At 35.1% G+C, this 19,803-nt stretch overlaps 3 protein-coding genes and 1 non-coding gene across 4 annotated transcripts in view; 3 read left to right on the forward strand and 1 right to left on the reverse strand.

Moving 5' to 3' along the window:
- Positions 1–573: 573 nt before the first annotated feature.
- On the forward strand, positions 574–7,010 carry LOC111495951 (zeta-carotene desaturase, chloroplastic/chromoplastic). The gene is made up of 14 exons (XM_023146151.1): positions 574–1,108; positions 1,274–1,398; positions 1,758–1,892; positions 2,624–2,696; positions 2,802–2,875; positions 3,151–3,255; positions 3,460–3,704; positions 3,796–3,883; positions 4,106–4,148; positions 4,224–4,380; positions 4,865–4,993; positions 5,185–5,257; positions 6,431–6,595; positions 6,690–7,010. Exons 1-14 carry the CDS (start codon positions 955–957, stop codon positions 6,843–6,845), a joined length of 1,722 nt encoding a protein of 573 aa, XP_023001919.1. The 5' UTR covers positions 574–954; the 3' UTR covers positions 6,846–7,010.
- Positions 7,011–8,278: 1,268 nt separating this feature from the next.
- On the reverse strand, positions 8,279–9,433 carry LOC111495958 (DNA damage-repair/toleration protein DRT102). The gene has a single exon (XM_023146164.1). The coding sequence runs from the start codon at positions 9,364–9,366 to the stop codon at positions 8,440–8,442; it is 927 nt and encodes a 308-aa protein (XP_023001932.1). The 5' UTR covers positions 9,367–9,433; the 3' UTR covers positions 8,279–8,439.
- A 742-nt stretch (positions 9,434–10,175) lies between these two features.
- TRNAG-GCC lies at positions 10,176–10,246 on the forward strand. The gene has a single exon. It is a non-coding gene; the product is annotated as a tRNA-Gly (tRNA).
- A 9,044-nt stretch (positions 10,247–19,290) lies between these two features.
- Positions 19,291–19,803, forward strand: part of LOC111495945 (probable serine/threonine-protein kinase WNK9) — a 3,849-nt gene continuing 3,336 nt past the window's right edge. Inside the window, exons 1-2 of the mRNA XM_023146138.1 lie at positions 19,291–19,571; positions 19,651–19,688. Of these exons, the coding sequence (XP_023001906.1) occupies positions 19,473–19,571; positions 19,651–19,688 (137 nt within the window). The 5' untranslated portion in view covers positions 19,291–19,472. The remainder of the gene's footprint in view (positions 19,572–19,650; positions 19,689–19,803) is intronic.

A 19,803-nucleotide genomic window follows, 5' to 3' on the forward strand; every position in this document is an offset into this window, starting at 1 on the left:
AAATTATAATTTAGCTATTACAAGTAAAAACAATAAAATAGCTTAGTATATTCTTAAATGGTTCCAACCAACCTCTATTAAGAATTTAAGATATTGTCCACTTTAAATATAAGCTGTTTAAGCTCCTGTGGTTTTGGACTTCTCCAAAAAGTCTAATACCAATGGAGATAGTATTCCCCACTTATAACTACTTATAACTAAATGATCTTCCACTAAATTAACCCATGTATGACTCTCTCCTAATAATTCTCAACAACCTCGACAACAACTTCCTTCACGTTAGAAAAAGAAAATTGCCCTCTAAATAGTTGTTATCGAAGTTTAATAGATTAGAAAGTCGAAGCTAGTCTATGGTTGGTGACTTTTATGCTAATCTTTTTATTTTTTAAAACTATTAGGGGTTGGCCTAATAAATATTTAAAATTTTAATTTATTTGTTAATAAATTATTAAATAAAAAAGTTTTGAATTTTTTTTTTTTTTTTACATAATTTAAGGTTAGGTAGGTGAATTATTAAAGGAAAAAAAAAATGTTCAGTATAAAAGAGTAGAATTTTAAGCAAGACTGGATTTCGTGGCTCATCTCCGCCAGTTCCTCCTGCTTGGTGGCGCATTATCGTTACTAGAAGCACTTCCCTTCCTCCGTGTCTCTCTCTCTTTCTTACGTTCTCTGTTTTTTTTTTTTTTTTTTTATTGCATAATTTCCAAAACCCATCGCCATTTTTGGCATTACCAGCTAACTCTGTTTGCCTTTGCCTGCTCTCAGTTACAAGACAAAATTCATTCCCTACGCATCTTCACTCACTCTGATACCCTTCTTCTACCAATTTCTCATACCCAATTCACCCATTAAACCCATTAATCCATCCAAACTGGCTCCCGTTTCATACAAGAGCTGAGTTGAGCTTCCGGAAGCTCTGTTTTCGCCCCTCTTTTTGTTCTTCATTTTACAATAATGGCTTCTGGGGTTCTTTTTCCTTCCGTTTTCTTCACAAGAAAGCATAGCAACAACCGCGGTTTTGGACTTCCTGCTCGTGATTCCGTGGTGGGTCGAAGATTCTTGGTTCGATCCTCCTTGGATACAGATGTTTCTGATATGAGTGTTAATGGTAATTGGTTTTTTCTGTACTGCGAATTGTGCTTTTCCATGTTTGATTTAGGTGCTACCAACTGGTGAATTGCAATACCTCTGTTTTGGAATCTGAAAATTTTGTGAAGTTGGGATTAGGGTTGTCTATGTTATAAAATCTTGATGGCCCATCTTGAATTTACAGCTCCCAAAGGGTTGTTTCCCCCTGAACCTGAACGTTATCGAGGACCCAAATTGAAAGTTGCTATTATTGGAGCTGGGCTTGCAGGGATGTCGACGGCTGTTGAGCTTTTGGATCAAGGCCATGAGGTTCAGTTTATCATCTTCCCCTTCACTGTCTGCTTCAACACCTTGTATTAATAATAGTAGCTATTGCTTCATAGCAAGGGTGAGTTTAGGATGAGTTTTGGCAAAAAAATGCTTTGAAATAAGAACACTTCTTCTATAAGTACTTTTGGAAGAATCATGGCACTTTTAAGTATTACTTTCTGGTATCTTTACATAGTTTGAGAATTTTGAAGAGTATTTTTAGGCTTATCCTTCTAAAAGTCATCCCAAACGCACCCATTTGGGCATAGATGTTTACCTGTTAATTTAAGCATTTTCGAATGGTGAATGATTATGCAATTCAACAATATCAGTATCAAGTGCGTCTTTTGTGATTCCAGGTTGATATATATGAATCAAGAACCTTCATCGGTGGGAAGGTCGGTTCGTTTGTGGATAAACGTGGAAACCATATTGAAATGGGGCTACATGTATTCTTTGGTTGTTACAACAATCTTTTTCGTTTAATGAAAAAGGTGAAGACAGTTTGCTTTATTGATTAACAGTATGACATTTGAATATTTATGATTCCGTTTCTCTCTTAGACGTTGGCGTTTACTAGAAACTATTGTGTATGTCAAGCTTGGGTATAGTATTTATCTTTAAATGTTCTTTGTGACTCGTGATGGATGATGGTCAAGATATGGTCGAGTTGTTTTGAATAATGAGCGTACTTCTTGTTAATTTTCAATTGTATAATATTTATCTTTTCGATGTAGAACTGGAAATTAAGAATGCTGATTTAGTACCAATGGCTGTTTCTAGAATATATTTGGCAACGTGTGAGATTCCACATCGTTGAAGAGGGAAACGAAGCATTCCTTATAAGGGTGTGGAAACCTCTCCCTAGCAGATGCGTTTTAAAACATTAAGGGGAAGCCCAAAGAAGACAATATCTGCTAGCGGTGGGCTTGGGCTGTTACAAATGGTATTAGAGCTAGTCATCGGGCGCGAGGATGTTGAGCCCCATAGGGGGTGGATTGTGAGATCCCGCATCGGTTGGAGAGGGGAACGAAGCATTCCTTATAAGGGTGTGGAAATCTCTTTCTAGCAGACGTGTTTTAAAACCTTGAGGGAAGCCTAAGAGGACAATATCTGCTAGCGGTGGGCTTGGGCTTGGGCTTGGGCTGTTCTTACCATTAGTCTCATTTTATATCATAATTCAAGACTAGTTGTACATATTATCTAATAATATGTTCGAGATTAGGTTGGCGCAGAGAAGAACCTACTTGTGAAGGATCATACTCATACTTTTGTAAACAAGGGAGGCGAAATTGGAGGTAGAGTTCAAGTCTTATTCTCCACAAAATTTTCTTCATTTCATGAATGGTTCTTGCTTTCTTGGGAATATGAAATGAAAATCTAATAAACTTCTACATCCTCAGAACTTGATTTCCGCTTTCCTGTTGGAGCTCCCATACATGGAATTCGAGCTTTCTTGGCCACGAATCAGCTTAAGGTAATGACTTCCGTTGCCACTAACCTTAAACATCATCTTAATGTTTTTTATTATTATTTTGAGTACGATCTTTTTAATACTATGTATGCTTCGATGTTGTTTCGACCTTTTTTTCCGCTCTTTTTTAACTAGGAGTCAATACGAAAGTGATGAGAATGGACAAAGTCTAATTATCTTTCTGTCATTTATAATTTCTTCAATAACAAAATAGATGATCTCATAATTCTAGCATCATGGATATTTTTCTGACATTTTTTCCCAATCATATTATTCAGACGTACGATAAAGCAAGAAATGCTGTGGCGCTTGCCTTAAGTCCAGTCGTCAAGGCTCTTGTTGATCCAGATGCTGCAATGAAGGATATTCGAAATTTGGATAGTGTGAGAATGCTCTCTTCTTTCCTGCTATATATAAAAAAAAGTACCATGTTCGTGTTTTAGGGGGAAACATTGTTTTCCTACCGTCTTTCATGACTATATTGGCCTGATTGATATCTTTATTCGATACTCGTGGTTAGTGATGATATAAACTAAAACTTCGTTACAACTCTATGATTCTAAATGCTCGCTGTTTCAATCATACAGATAAGCTTTTCCGAGTGGTTCATGTCTAAAGGTGGCACACGTGCGAGTATCCAGAGAATGTGGGACCCAGTTTCTTATGCTCTCGGCTTTATCGATTGTGACAACATCAGTGCTCGTTGTATGCTCACTATTTTCTCGTTGTTCGCTACTAAGACTGAGGCTTCTCTATTACGCATGCTAAAAGGTTCTCCAGACGTCTTCTTAAGTGGTCCCATACGAAAGTATATCACGGACAGAGGGGGCAGGTATATATGACTTCAGTTATGTTCTAATTCAGTACTTGTGGCTGGTTTTCTCGTTCCCACTCATTTGGACATCGTTTCCCTGCTCGAACAGATTCCATCTAAGGTGGGGATGTAGGGAGGTACTTCATGACAAATTTGCAGATGGAGAAACTTATATATCAGGACTGGCAATGTCTAAGGTGAAATGTAATGCTTCCATTTGCATTTTTTCTGTGTGTTATCCCAAACAGGGCGGAACTCGGAATATAGTACTCATCTCGATCTTTATCGCATACTTTTGAGAACTTATAGTATTCATCTCGATCGTTATTTTGGTCACATATGTCGCTTGTTAGGACCAAAATATAGGCAGAACTAATGGGACTGATAATTAATGTTTAATGAACTCTGTTTTGTCTCAGGCCACAAATAAGAAAATTGTGAAAGCTGATGCTTATGTTGCAGGTTTGTGCTTTACCATATTTCTTTCCTCTTTTCTTATTTTTTATTTTGAAAATAAACTATACCATTTGATGACAGCATGTGATGTCCCTGGAATCAAAAGATTGATCCCATCTCAATGGAGGGAATGGGAGTTCTTTGATAATATTTACGAGCTGATCGGAGTTCCTGTTGTCACCGTCCAACTTAGATACAACGGTTGGGTTACAGAGATGCAAGATCTAGAACGTTCGAGGTGGTTCTCAATAAGCTATTTGACAATATTCTTGTTTTCTACTTTTAGAAAATCATTCCATAAGATCCGATATCGGTTGGAGAGAGGAACGAAGCATTCCTTATAAGAGTGTGGAAACCTCTCCCTAGTAGACGCGTTTTAAAATCTTGAGGGAAAGCCAAAAAATGACAATATCTGTTAGTGGTGGGTTTGGGCTGTTACAAATGGTATCAGAGCTAGACACCACGCAGTGTGCCAGCGAGGACATTGGGCCCTCAAGAGGTGGATTGTAAGATCCGATATCGGTTGGAGAAGGGAACGAAGCATTCCTTATAGGGTGTGGAAACCTCTCCCTAGTAGATGCGTTTTAAAACGTTCAGGAAAAGCGATCTACTAGCGGTGGGCTTGGACTGTTCCACATTCTTATTTACAAAAGCGTTGTGAAATGGCCTCAAAGTTGTTGTTGTTCTATATTTTCATGGATTTTCTTCACTTTTGAGTGTAGGCAGTCCAGGCAAGCTGTGGGGTTGGATAATCTCCTTTACACTCCAGATGCAGATTTCTCATGCTTTGCAGATTTAGCGCTAACCTCTCCAGAGGATTACTACATTGAGGGACAGGGATCATTGCTTCAGTAAGAGATCTTTTACTTTTTAATAATTAATCCTTTGTTTATATACAATTTTGGGGATGTTCTTAAAATCGAGAAACAAGAAACACGAACAATTTGCTGAATGCACACGTTTCTGATAATTGAAAACGAGAAACATGAATGTTTACTAAAATGATGAAATACTCTGATTTCAAAGTCACTTCAATTTTCAGATGTGTCCTGACGCCTGGGGATCCTTACATGCCATTGCTAAATGATGAGATTATAGCAAGAGTGACAAAACAGGTGTGGTTTTTATTTAGAGTCTTCTATGGAAGTGCTTTGGAAGTACTTTGCCTGTTTTCAATTGTTTTCTCACAAGAGTATTGCATGTGCTTTTGGCTTTTTCCTAAGGCACTATTAAATTACTTCAAAAACATGATGAATTTGAGTGGGGAGTACAACCAAAAGAACTCTCATATGTAGCCAAAGTTATTTTTAATAGCATGTTGAATTTAATTTCATGTACTCTCTGTAAGATCCCACATCGGATGGAGAGGGGAACGACCTAGTAGACGCGTTTTAAAAACCTTGAGGGGAAGCTGGAAAGGAAAAATCCAAAGAGGATAATATTTGTTAGTGGCGGGCTTAGACTGTTACAAATGGTAGCAGAGCTAGTCACTGGACGGTGTGAGACACTTGTTGGAGTAGGGTTAGACCCTCTCTATAGTAGACGCGTTTTAAAACCTTAAGGGAAAGTCCAGAAGGGAAAACCTAAAGAGGACAATATTTGCTAGCGGTGGGGTTGGCCTGTTACAAATAGTATTAGAGCTAGTCATTGGACAGTACGAGGCACTGGTCGGAGTAGGCTAGACCCTCTCCATAGTAGACGTGTTTTAAAACCTTGAGGGGAAGCCCGGAAAGGAAGGCGAAAGATAACAATATTTGCTAGCGGTATGCTTGGGTTGTTACAAATGGTATCAGAGCTAGTCACCGGACAGTATGAGGTATTAGTCGAAGTAGGGCTAGACTCTCTTCATAATAGGGACGTTTTAAAAACCATGAGGGGAAGTCCAAAAAAGAAAGTCTAAAGAGGCCAATATTTGTAGTAGTGAGCTTGAGCTGTTACAAATGGTATCAGAGTCATCCAAAAGAGGTTTCCCCAAAGAGAACAATATTTGTCCGTGGTGGGGTTGGGCTTGGGCTATTACAAATGGTATCAGAGCCAGTCATGGGACGGTGTGAGGCACTGGTCGAAGTAGGGTTAGACCCTCTTTATAGTAGACGCGTTTTAAAACTTTGAAAGGAAACCCAAAAGGAAAAACCCAAAGAGGACAATATCTGCTAGTGGTGCTAGTGGTGGGATTGAGCTGTTACAAAAACGCTACATTTTTTTTTTTTTTTTTGTAGTTTCTCCTAGTCTACACGTGCTATAGATATCGACTTAACATCATACATGATTCGCTCGTTTTACATAAGGTCTTGGCTTTATTCCCATCCGCACAAGGTCTAGAAGTTACATGGTCATCGGTTGTCAAGATCGGACAGTCTCTATATAGAGAGGCACCCGGCAAAGATCCATTTCGACCGGATCAGAAGACACCCATTAAAAACTTCTTCCTCGCGGGATCATACACAAAACAGGTATGTCTTTCTACATTTGTTCATCAAGTTTGAACTCCATCAAGCCAAGTTATGTGAAGGAAAACCATACTTTGCTGTGTATATGTATGTGTAGGATTACATAGATAGCATGGAAGGAGCAACTCTGTCAGGGAGGCAAGCCTCTGCATATATATGTGAAGCTGGTGAGGAATTGATGATGCTAAGAGAGAAGATTGATGCCTTTGATTCTGAATCTGCCAAATTAAGTGATGAACTAAGTCTAGTTTAGCCTCATCTAAATTCATTCTTAGCCACTAAACAACGTGTATAATGTAATATCACCACCATTGTAAAATTATAAGGCTAGGTCAGCTGATTCCCTTGTAATGCCACTCATACCACTCTCCCTCTCTTTCTCTCATATCTTTAAATGACATGGCTGATCTTGTCTCTCAATCCTTAGCTTTTGTTGCAATAATTTTTTTAATCTTCGAATTTTCTAATTGGAGATGACCACTCAACTTAATCAAACTTGTTCAACCTAAAGCATTTTTTTCTAAAAAAGACACGACAATCCTTTGAGAAACTATTGATTATGTTAAGCATTCGATAATATGTCACATCAATCTAATAATAATGATGAGATTTCGCTCGTAAGTTAACATAGGAAGGTCGACTCTCTTTTGTTAGTTTCGTCCCTTTTTAAGATTTCTCGTTGTCTCTGTTCTTAAATGTCGTCAATCAAGTTTGTTGGTTCATGCACATATTCGTCGTCTAACTATATTTGAAATGTTCTCTGAGCCCTAGCCTAACCATCACCACATGATCATTAATCATATTCTCTTCGTTCTTCGATCACAAAACTTATTGACTTGGATTTTAAAAAAGAAATCGAGTCTTACTAGGCCTAGTGTAGAAGTAAAGTATAAGTTATTCACCCTTCTACCTTCTATGGTTTTTTTATATGGTATGAGATATCTATATTAGGGAGGAAAAGAGTAATCCTTACATCAAGCAAGCAAATCAACAATTGTTAAGTGAGCCCATCAGACCACATGATAGTCAAGATAGATAGGTATCATGATTCGATTGAAGAGGATAATGCATCATCTAATACAACGCGCTTTTGATGACAACAAGTGTATTGTCTTTTGACAATACCATTGACAGAACAGTGAAGAAATTTGTTGGAAGAAAATGAAAACATAAAACATAAAAACAACCGAGATAAGGAAACTTAGGATTTGACTTTGCTGAAAAAAGCGGTAATTCCTTTATCATTAATTCACTGAGGGTTTGACTTTGTTGAGAAAATGTAATTAGTTTATCGTTAATTCACTATTTAAATAACTATTCTAATCGTCCTAAATAACTATTCTTCCCTAAAAATGGCCCAAATGACAACTAAATAGTGTCACATGATTGTTTTTCATTAGATTTAATTATTTAAATAGTTGTAAGAACGGTAAAAAAATAAAGAAAGAAAGCACAGGCTTTTATCTAACAAAGTGTGACAATAGCAACGGGCCTTCGAAGGCGACCCTTTTCTAGTGACGATGTAAGCTCCAACCACATATAAATGCTCGAACCATGATACCCATGTCTAGATTAACTCCAAACACAAGCACCCAACTCGATCGATATTAGATCTATGAGTTCGATCGATTTCAAACATTATCAAGTAAGGTCCCAAGTTAGTTTAGCAAGTTGCCAAGGATGATATAAAACAAGGTTACCAAAATACATATTTTATTTTAAGATTACATTGGAACATATACAAATCATCTCAAGCCAAACTAAACCATCTTCCATAAACAAGAACAAGTTACCAAATTCAAACTCAAAAAGGCACACCATTTTAATCTTACAAAGACGAACAAACATCACTTACACAAAGAAGAGACCTTCTCCAGCTCCTCATCAATGGCGTTCTTAGCAGCCTCAAGATCCTCATCAAAGAACATATCCCAATGCCCATCCCACTTGATGAAAAACTCTGTATCCTCATAGTATTTAACCCTATGAACATCTCCAGCTGGAGTATACAGGTAATCCCCAACCCCCAAATCAAATCTCTCCTTTTTACTCAAATTCCAAACGCTCTTCTTCCCTTTCATCACCACCAGATCATGCCCAAATGTGTGGTGGTGCGCCGGCTCCACGCTTCCCGTCTCGAACCGAACCACGGCCGACGTCGGCGTCTCCCTCAGAATCTTCATCGAACCGCCCGGGATCATCTCGACCGGGTTCAGCTCTCTGTTCTTCACTAGGCAGCAGATGGAGCAAGTGTCTGTAACGGCCCCAACGGCCCCGATTTTGGGAATCTCGGTGAGGGAATTGTCCAAAAAGGACTGAATTTCGGTCGGCCAGGGGTTGAATTGAGAGGCAGGGCAAGGGGCTTTGAAGGGGGTTTGGAGCCACGTGTTGAGGATTTCGACGGCGGAGTCAGGGGAAGTGGCGATGCCGGAGAGGGAGAGGACGTTGGAGTTGTTGATTGAGCGGGAGTTGAGAGCGTCGTCTTTGGTAAGGCAGGTGGCGGCGGTGACGGCGGGGAATTTGTTGGCGAAGATGGAGACGCCGACACCGGTGCCGCAGGCGAGGAGACCGCGGATTTCGGGGGATTGAGAATTGGGTGTGGTGGCGGCGGCGGAGACGCGGCGGCCAACCTCGGCGGCGATGGAGTAGTAGGAGGAAACGCCGAGGTCCTCCACGGGGATGTTGAGTGAGCGGAGGTGGGAGAGGAGTGTGTCTTTGAGGGAGCAGCCGAAAGAGTCGGCGCCGGCGATGATGTTGAGGGGAGGAATCGACATTGGGATCGGCGGCGGGATTTGGATAAAGGGGAAGGACAGATCCAATGCGAATCCTAGGAAGATTATTTTATTTCGTTTTGGTCGATAATAATAATAATAATGATGATAATACTAATACTAATACTAATACTCATACTCATACTCATACTCATACTCATACTCATACTCATACTCATACTCATACTCATACTCATACTCATACTCACACTCATACTCATACTCATACTCATACTCATACTACTAATAATAAATATTTTGTCTATCATCATTCCTCTTTCTTCTTCTATCTCCTCTAAATTAGTTGGGTTAAGGTGGGTTTGAGTAAATTCTATGGATTCCATCAAAAGTTCTGGTTTATTGAATTAGTAACTTGATCCAATCCAACACAACTCTCTATTTTTAGGTTGGGTTGTTAAATCTTTTTAATTTTATTTTAAAAATTTATTTATCTACAATTATATTAAAAATTTAGAAACAAACACAAATTAATCTATAATCAATAATCACAAGTGAAAATTGTAACATCATAACATAGTTCAAAATTATCATAAAACTAACGACAACTAGATACTAACATTTCCTTAGTAGTTGTTTACTCTAAAAGTGACTCTTTGTTTACATATGTTCGTAGGCATGTATGGATTTTACTTCCATTTCTGCTAGACTACAATACTATTTAGAACACAAGTCTAAACCTTTTTATGAAAATCTAAGTAGTTTTGGGTCTTAACATCGTTGGTGGAGTTGCTAAAGATGGTGAACTGTTTATACAACGACAATTATTATAAAAGGAAAACAATTAATGTAAGGCACCAGTGGTCTAGTGGTAGAATAGTACCCTGCCACGGTACAGACCCGGGTTCGATTCCCGGCTGGTGCATCTCTTTTTAAGATTTTGTGTCTTATTTATTTATCACGTTCAATTTTTTTTTGTTTTTTTTTTTTACCGAAAGTAACATTCAATTTTGTTTTGTTTTTTTTTTTTTTTACCGAAAGTAACATTCTTTATTAAATTATTTTATCAAGTCATTTGTTTTTTAATAACGCAAGGTTTTGCAAGTTTCTCCAATTCTAGAAATTTATTAAATAATTTATTTTACCAAAGATTAAAAAATAAAAAAATGCACCAGCCAAAATCAAACCTAAATTTGTAACATAGTACCGTTTGTACCATGACAGGGTACTATTGTACCACTTCGGTGGTTGAAATAGTTATATATAAAAAGTTTTAAGGAAGAAGCTATAAGCAGATTTATCAACCCCAACTTAAGTTAATAAGCTTCCGAGAAAGAGAGGGATGGTAAATGACGGAAATGATTGAATGAAATATTTGAGCATAACCAACCATTCATCCAATAATTGAAATTTAAATTTTTTACCTCTTGCATTTGTGTTTGTGTATAGCTTTACGAGCTCGAAATATTTTTACGAAAGTCTCAATTCCTTAATCCTACATGGGCCCGAAGTCCCTGTTATCTAGCCTCTCTCCATTTAAATAATATCTCACTAGACGTCTAATAAATATAATAACCCTTCCTAAAACTAGTTGTAAGTTGATTTTGATGCCTGTTTGGCTCGACTCTTTTCCTTTTGAAGTCTTAGTCATTTTTTACTATGTCTCGGAGGCGTACAATACTTTTATTCGATATTTGAGGATTCTATTGACATGACTAAGTTTTAGGGCATGACTCTGATACCATGTTAGATGAACACGACTCTCCACAATGGTATGATATTGTCCACTTTGAGCATAAGCTCTTATGACTTTGTTTTGGGCTTCTCCAAAAGGCCTCATACTAATGAAGATTATATTCTTTGATTATAAACTCAAGATCATTTCCTAAATTAGTTCATATGAGACTTTCATTTAAGTGTACTTTTGTGTAGTAGCATTCTTCCTCGAAACAACCCACGTGTTGACATCAATCCTTGAGTGTGACATGTTTCAATATGGGGAGAAAGATGCCAAAACATGGACACAAAATAATTAGACAACAAAAATTATACTCTTGTCAAACATTTAATACACTAAACTAGACCAAAAAAAACACAACCAACTCAATAACATTTTTCAACTACAACAAATTTCATTAACAACACAAAGATATTTGACAATTGCGAAGCTTGACACAGACAAAGATGGCCTCCTCAACCCAAATGAATCTTGTTAAGAAAAAATTGGGAAAATTGGGGTTCAATTTCAGGTGGATAACTAGGGTCATGCATTGTCTTGAATTGACTTGCTGCTTGGATATGCTTATCAATGGTGTTCTGAGCATTGTCCTCCAATGAGTAGGAACTTGTGAGAAGGTTATAGGCCACACTATTTTGGAGAAGTCAATATATATGACAAACAAAAACGAAGGCATATTTTATAAAGATATTGAAACCTTTTTATAGTAAAACCGTTTTAAAAATTGTGAGATTAACAGCGATACGTAATATGTCTTATAAGAGTGTGTAAACTTCTCTATAGTAGACACGTTTTGAAAATCGTGAGGTTGACGATGATACGTAATGGGTTAAAGCAGACAATATCTGCTAGCGGTAGACTTTGTCTCTTATAGAAGAAATCCGGTTATAAGCGGTATCCCAAACTATACGAGTCTACTCCATAAGTTGCTTCTGTCACCCAAATAAGCAATATGAGCAAAATTTTGGTGGGACTATTCTGAGAGGGGTGGGAAGATTCACTCGAGGAAATAGAGCTACACTCACAAGACACTTTGTACTAAAATACTCTGACTACGATACTTTTTGACTTCTTGAATAGAACACAATTTATGGCTATTTTAAAAAACAAAAACACGAACAATTCTTCTCTTAAAAATGTTCGATTACTAACTTTTTAATGCTTGAACTACCACGTCCCATAAGTTTAACATGACGCTTAGTTTAATAACTCATAAAAATTTGGGGGTGGTAATTACCAATGTAAAAATATCTGATAATAAGATGTTTCTTCTCACGTTTACATGGTCTAATCTTTTATTTTAGTAGCATAATGAAAGATTCATCTTGGCGTTAGTCGTTTTCATAACTTTGATGATTAAAAAAAAAAATATGTTGGACTAAACAAATGTTTTTTTTTTTTTTTTTCCTTTCATGTTTCTCTTTTTGCCTTCTCATTTTTCTTCATTATTGTGTTTTGCATGGTTGACTAATTGATGTGTGCAAATGAAAAAGTAGCCAAAAAAAAAAAAAAAAAAAAAAAAAAAANAATGATACGGCATTAACATATGGTTGTATCAGATAAACCAGCAAACAGAAGATTTGACTTCTAAATGAAAATGAGATACACAGTCCATAAATTAATAGGACGGTTTTCAGGTGTCAGACCAGAAAATTGAATTACAGGAAGAATACCAAATTAAAGAAATTCATTTGCCATCTAACCCAAAAGAAAAAAAATAGAGTCAAAATTTGATTGCTACCCTTAAAACGGTCATCTGGATAAACAGGAACATCAAAGTAGATCAATCCCCTTCTGTAGAGACCTTTTACAATGTCTGGGTCAAAGAGAATGAATGAATTAGCCTCCTCCTTACAAACTTTGTCAATCGTTGCCATCTCTTCTTCTGAGAGTTTCTACATTTTTAAAAAAGTAGCAAAAAAAAAAAAAAAAAAAAAACATAAAACATCTCGACATTAAATATATCGATGTGTTTGTTTGTTTGTTAAGAGTCTAACCTTATTTGGTCTACCAATTGCTACCTTTACTTTTTCAAGTATATTCTAATCATAACAACGTTCTAAGTCTTTTAAAAATATATCGAGATTTTCTATTGATTTTATTTTTCTTGAAAAATATAATAATACGGTGAAAGAGAATATACTCCTTCAACAAAACGTACCAAACATGAAAAACCTAACACATGCTCCCGACATAACACGGTCAACTGTCTTACGCACCCTCACTTTTACCTAAATATTAATATAGTTTGGGAAAATTTAGTATTATAAAATACTCAATAAGTAGTGAAAGATCTAATATCAAATGATAAGAAATCAACACAGAGATAAGAAATTAACCCATGATACCAAATGATTAGAAATCAATCCAAAGAAAAACTTTGATATCAAATGAAAAGGAATCATTAGAAGGGAAGTAAGATTTGGATTATCTTGTTGATCAAATATTTCAAAGCAATGATACTTGTTTGAGATTCGAATCACTCCACAAGCTAGATCGATCATGTCCAACTTAAATGATTCTAATCATGGAATCTACACTACGAAGAATTTCAAATAAACTTAGTCATTGACTAAAGAAAAAAGGTAAGAACACTCAACTCTAATGATAAGAAATCACTCCAAATGAAAGTAAAATTCAGATTATCTGGTTGATCAAATATCTCAAGGGTTCATATCATAACTTCACTATTGAGGTCGGATAATACAAACACATGCAAATATGATAGATGTTGAGACGTATCTTTTATTAAGATTTCCTTTTTTATCATATCGTCACACATGACCATATCATCACTCTCCTCGTAGTCATATTAAGTTTATACAAATCTCATGATCATACATATGCATGAGAAGACGAGTAATATAATTCATAATGCAATCATTACAACTATTTCTTTTATACACATTATCTCTCTCATGCCTAACATACATTCATTATCTAAAATTATGTCGAGCATTCTTTCATCGTATCATGACATGGTTTATATACATACATCATAAACATTAAATTTTCAACAAAAAGTCATGAGCGTAACAAGCATCATACTCGTCATAATTTGTATTAAAAAATCACAACACATAATAAACAAGATATTATTTTGAGTCTTTTTTATTGTTTTAATTTGCAATTCAAACCCTAGCCTTCATTTTATAATAAAGTTGGACAGTATTGTTCTATAATTCATCTTCGTTTTCTTTTAATCATGCAAAAAAGTTGATCATGTTAATCGAGCCTAAAGTCATTTCAAATTTTTGTCAAAAGTTGGTCGGTTGGTTTATGTCGCTTTTTTAACGTCTAACTTGTTGGTACCAAAACTAAGGTTTAAAATATTGATGTCGATGGAAATATGGAATTCTCAATTTTATAAAAATGAAATAAAATATCGATATTGATGAACGTTGTTAGAAAAAATTATAAAAATAAATTAGAATTTTACATTTTTTTTTTTTGTTATGTTTCATCAAAAAGAATTTACAACACACAATAGAAATTTAATTTATTCGAATGTCCATTGATGAAAATGTCGTGATATATATATTATTTTATTTTTATTTTACTAAAATAATGGAATTTATAAGGATTGAAGTATTATTATTATTTGAAAATGTAATATTATATAAAATATAATTCTCTTAATATAATAAAATAAAAACATTTTATTGGGTATTATTTAGCAATATGTATTTATTTTTACAACTTCCCTAAGACTAAGGAAGCCAAAAGACAGATCATTAGTTTACAAAAACAACTAATAAATTTGTGATTGATTCCAACTAACAAAGGCTTTTGAAAATCATTGATCAATTTAATACAATATATATTTCATTTTAATTTAATTTAATTTATATTATATGCTTTTTCTTTGATCTCAATGCTTTATTTAAATATTATATGAATTATTGCCGCATGTTCTTTAGTATACACATGGATACAGTTGGAATTTGACTTCTAATATATATATATATTTTTTTTTATTTTTGTGATAATTAAAAGTTTGGATAAGAAAACATAAACCGCATATTAATTGTTTTTCACCTCTATATTTTACTGTGAATCCTTTGTTTTTACCGTTTTTTTTTAGGGTCAGTTTCCGTAACTGTAAAATTACTCTAAGTCATTGAAACACACCTAATATGTAGTTTAACCGGGGAACGAGGTTGTCTACCAAACCAAGAAAACTATACACTAGCGTCGTGTTTGCTGCACATACTTTGATACTTAAACCCACGAGGTAAAAGTGTAGCAAGTTTAGGTTTAGAGACAGAGACTTGAGGTCTAATTGAAGCTACACGCCTTCTATTATAAAAATCTATTTATTTAAGGGTTAGGGTAAATCGTTTTTTTTTTTTTTTTTCTTTCTTCTGAATTTGTTTAGAAAAAGGTTGAATCGAACTTCTCTCTAACTTTAGTGGATCGTGTGTGTGTGTGTGAGGTGCACACTCACACGTGCTCGTTTGTCCTCTCTTAAAATATCAATGTTTCAATCTATGATAAGGGATATTTTTAGAAAATTTATAAAAAATAAAATTAATAAGTTAACATTTTACATTAATAATAAAAAAGGTTTAAATGCTTATTCTATATATTATATTAAAAAATTTAACATTTTTTTTTCTCCTATTTTCTTTATGTTTCATCAACTTTTTAAGTTATAATGGAAATATCGAGTCATTCTTATGCTAACAGATATTGTCCGCTTTAGCCTATTACGATCGTTGTCAGTCTCAAGGCTTCCTTCGTCTGTAAGGGCAGCTGGCAACGATACATAACAGCCAAAAGCGGATAATATCTGCTAGCGATAAGTTTGAACTATTACAAATGGTATTATAACTAAACACCAGGCAGTGTGCCCGCGAGGACGCTGGGTGTCACAATCGCACTTTGATGGCAGCAGACTTACGATTGTGCGACACTCACTTCCAAGCAACAAGTGAGTTATAAGCCTATTTGTTCTTGCGTCACCTATGGCCAAGCGACGTATGATTGAGCCTCTGACCCGGTTCATAAAGAAAATTTTAGAAAACGGGGGCAGAGAGATTTTGAAAGCAAGATTTGAGAAATCGAAATTGGTGTTATATGAGAATACAAGCAAAAAGCAACAACAACGACTTACTGCATATAACTATCGAGTAGGGAGAAGTTGACAACTAGTCATATTCCCCTATAGTACATTTTGAGGCATTTCATGTCTGACAAGCTTAGAAACACACCCTAAATGAGCATGATTGTGACACTAGGCTCCCAAAGGGGTAGATTTTAAGATTCCACATTTGTTAGACGGGAGAACGAAACATTATTTATAAAGGTGTGAAAACCTCTCCCTAGTATACACATTTAAAACGTTGAAGAAAAGCCCAAAAGAGAAAATCCAAAGAAGACAATATCTGCTAACAATGAATTTGAACCATTGCAACTGATATCGAATCCGATATCGAATCCATGAACACATATACATGTGAAGACGTCAATAAAAACTTAATATCATATAAAATTAGTAGTTGCATTGAGAGATCCACCAAATATTGAATCCCATGGCTTTACAAGGCAAGTTTTGTGATGTTTACAACTTTTTTTACACCTAAAAGTAAGCACATGAATGTGTTTGTTCCACATTCAAGAATATTTTAGTATCTTCCTCTCCTTTATAATAATTTAATGTGTTTGTTACAATTGGACCAGGAGGGATGAATTTAATAATCATATTAACATATATGGAAACTATTTCTAACCCCTTTCCAAAAAATGGAGAACTAAAAGTCGTAACCGTTAAGCCATTACTTTTATTGACGTACAGAAACTGTACTTCAACATACCATTTATGTAAGAAGGATAGAAAATTTTCATCCCATAATATTTACTACTGTGTTATCCTCAGTAAATGAGAAATACATGAATGAACTAAGACCATATCCGAATGTGAATAATTCTAACATATGATGACTAAGAAGAATTGAGAGTTATTACTTATACCAACAAGGTACACCTTCTTTTTCGATAGTTCAATCATAAGAACTTTATAGTTAAGCGTGATTTTTTAGGATATACGTGAGTTAGAACAAAATATGTTGAAAGAACCCTGAACCCCTGTTGGTTGATTCGTGGGGATAATCTTCAGTTTTAAAAGCAAGAAGTAAGTAATGTGACGAGGTCGCTGGAGAATCTTGTGGCTATCAGGTGTCGAATTCAGATTTCGAATTATGGGTAATGGGCGATACACATTGCAATTTCACCCATAACATTTTAATGGTAAAAATTGAACAATTAACTTTTATAGACTTAAAAAAATGAGTCCTATTAAAAAAATTAAAAATAAATGTAAACAAGACTTGTCGAATCTAGATTTGTAATAATGATTGTGAGATCTCGCGTCTAGTAGAGGGTAACGAAACATTTCTTGTAACTGTGTGGAAACCTTCCTCTACAGACTCATTTTTGAAACATAAGGAGATACGTAATGGATTAAAACGGACAATATCTGCTATTACATAATCCGTCCGTAAAATTTGAAACATAAAGCGAAAGCTTTAAGTTGATTAGACAAAAAATTATATATAATTTGTGTATGATTGGTAGGATAATGATGCAATTATGCAAGAAATGATGATGGTGATGATTGATTTGCCTTTCCTTTTATTCCCTTTGACAAATAAGCTTTATGAATAAAGAAATGAGGAAGAGAACATGGCTTGGAGAAACCACAACTCTCTAACTTCATTTTCGATTTTCGCTTTTAGGAGTGAAAACTATAACGAACTATGCCTAAGATTCAGACCAGGATTCGAAATTTGAATGACCCCAACACTCTCCTACATATCATGCGATAGGGTCATGTTGCCTAACTATTCCTAAAGACCAACACAGATCCTTTCAACATGTTTTGTTCTCACTCTAATGTATCCTAGAAAAATTTTTAGGCGATCACGCAACATAAAATTGTTCAAAGCAAAACATGTTTTAACTCTGAAATTCCTACTATGGTTGATATAGGTAATAACTTTCAATTATTTAAATATTTTTTAATCATCTTATGTCACTTACTACTAAGTTATGCTCATCTTAATAAAAAAAAAACAATAAATTAACTCGTTTATGAGCGATAATTGTGTCTGCCGTTTAAATTGATAAAATTGAATGTCTTTAGTTTGCACAATTATTAATTTATTTGTAATTCTCAAATTTGGTGAACTAAATTAACTTTTTCTCCTTTTAATTTTTATTTAAAATAGTCCGACAAATGAATGATCGAGTAAAGACAATATCTCTATAAAAATATGGTAATTTTTTCAATAACAATGATTTGATGGGTTGTCGTGAAAAATTGTCATTGCATGTAACACTCTTTTTGTTCGGTAGTATATGTTGGGGCAAGTTTAAGTCTTTTGAAGTTGGAAGAGTTCATTAAAGACAAGATAGCTAGCTTTAGATAGAACTAGTACGGAATTTAGATTAAAGTTTATGTAAGTAAATGAAAAGTTACGTTGTTAATAGAGTAATTTGGGGTAAATATTTTTTTAATCGTTAGTGCATTTACCCATCAAGGGTATGGATTAATTGTATGTTGGCCGGCTAGGGTTCATAGTCATAGGTTGGCTGGCTAGAGTTTCAATTTTCAGGACCACAACCTAATTGGTCATGTTCGGGATTGGTCACACGCCCCAGTTGATCAATGCTTGCCAGTCCAAGGGCACGACACATGCTAGTTACTCCCCCTCTCCAATTTTTTTTAATAACTATCTTGGGCAGGACACGCCAGTATACATGAATGATATCGTATATGCTTTTCAACTTTTACATATGAGATACCGTGTAAAATTAAATTCATATTAGTTTTAAATATAAGAATTAATCCTAAGTTACTGATCTCAATTCCCTTTTGACAGTACAAGAATACGTGGAGTTGGACGATATCATCACCAATATTCAATACTGGGTCATTCATAGTATTACTATACGTTATCTATTCGTTGCAGGTTGATTATTCGTTTAGGTTTAGCTTACGATGTTTTTGAAAGCCCTCGCCTAAATGAGTATTTTACAGCTAGACGACAAAAAATCTCATGAATAACGAGGCGTCTTAATTCTTTAGAAAAACGCGATGAATTTAGCGAATTTATTTTAGGTTGAATGAATGTTTCAAAATTAATCCAATTTTTATCCTTAAAATTTATAATTTAACCTAAAATATTATATGAAAAATCTAAAGGAATTATGGGTTTCCATATTTGCAGTGAGAAATGAAAGAAGTGAGAAATTTACCTTACTCTTGGAAAGGGCCGTCACTTTCATTCAATACCTTTTTCTCTTCTCTCTTCTTCTGCAAGAGATGTGATTTCCAAATAGTTCTCCGCCCAAAATCTGAGGAACCAAGGATTTGCACCGCCGAGGAACATCGCAAATCCGTTCAAATCTAATGGAAACAATTGATTCAATTACTGGTTTCTCTAATCTTCTTCAACCTCCAGATTTCTCTCAGTATGTTGAAATTGATCCGACTGGCAGATATGGAAGAGTATGCCCCCTCCCCCACCGCTCTTTCTCTCTTGTGTTCATCCGCTCTGATTCTGATTGTTTTCTGTTCTTTGTTGCAGTATAATGAAATCCTCGGCAAAGGAGCTTCCAAGACAGTGTACGAATGAATTCAGTTTCTCGTTCGTCTCCTTTGCATTTTTGTACTTAGCATTGATTTTCGGATTTTTTTTTTTTTTTTTTTTTTTTTTTTTTTTTTTTTTTTTTTTTTAAAA

This window comes from Cucurbita maxima, unplaced genomic scaffold (assembly GCF_002738345.1).
Source record: "Cucurbita maxima cultivar Rimu unplaced genomic scaffold, Cmax_1.0 Cma_Scf00002, whole genome shotgun sequence".
Lineage (NCBI taxonomy): Eukaryota > Viridiplantae > Streptophyta > Magnoliopsida > Cucurbitales > Cucurbitaceae > Cucurbita > Cucurbita maxima.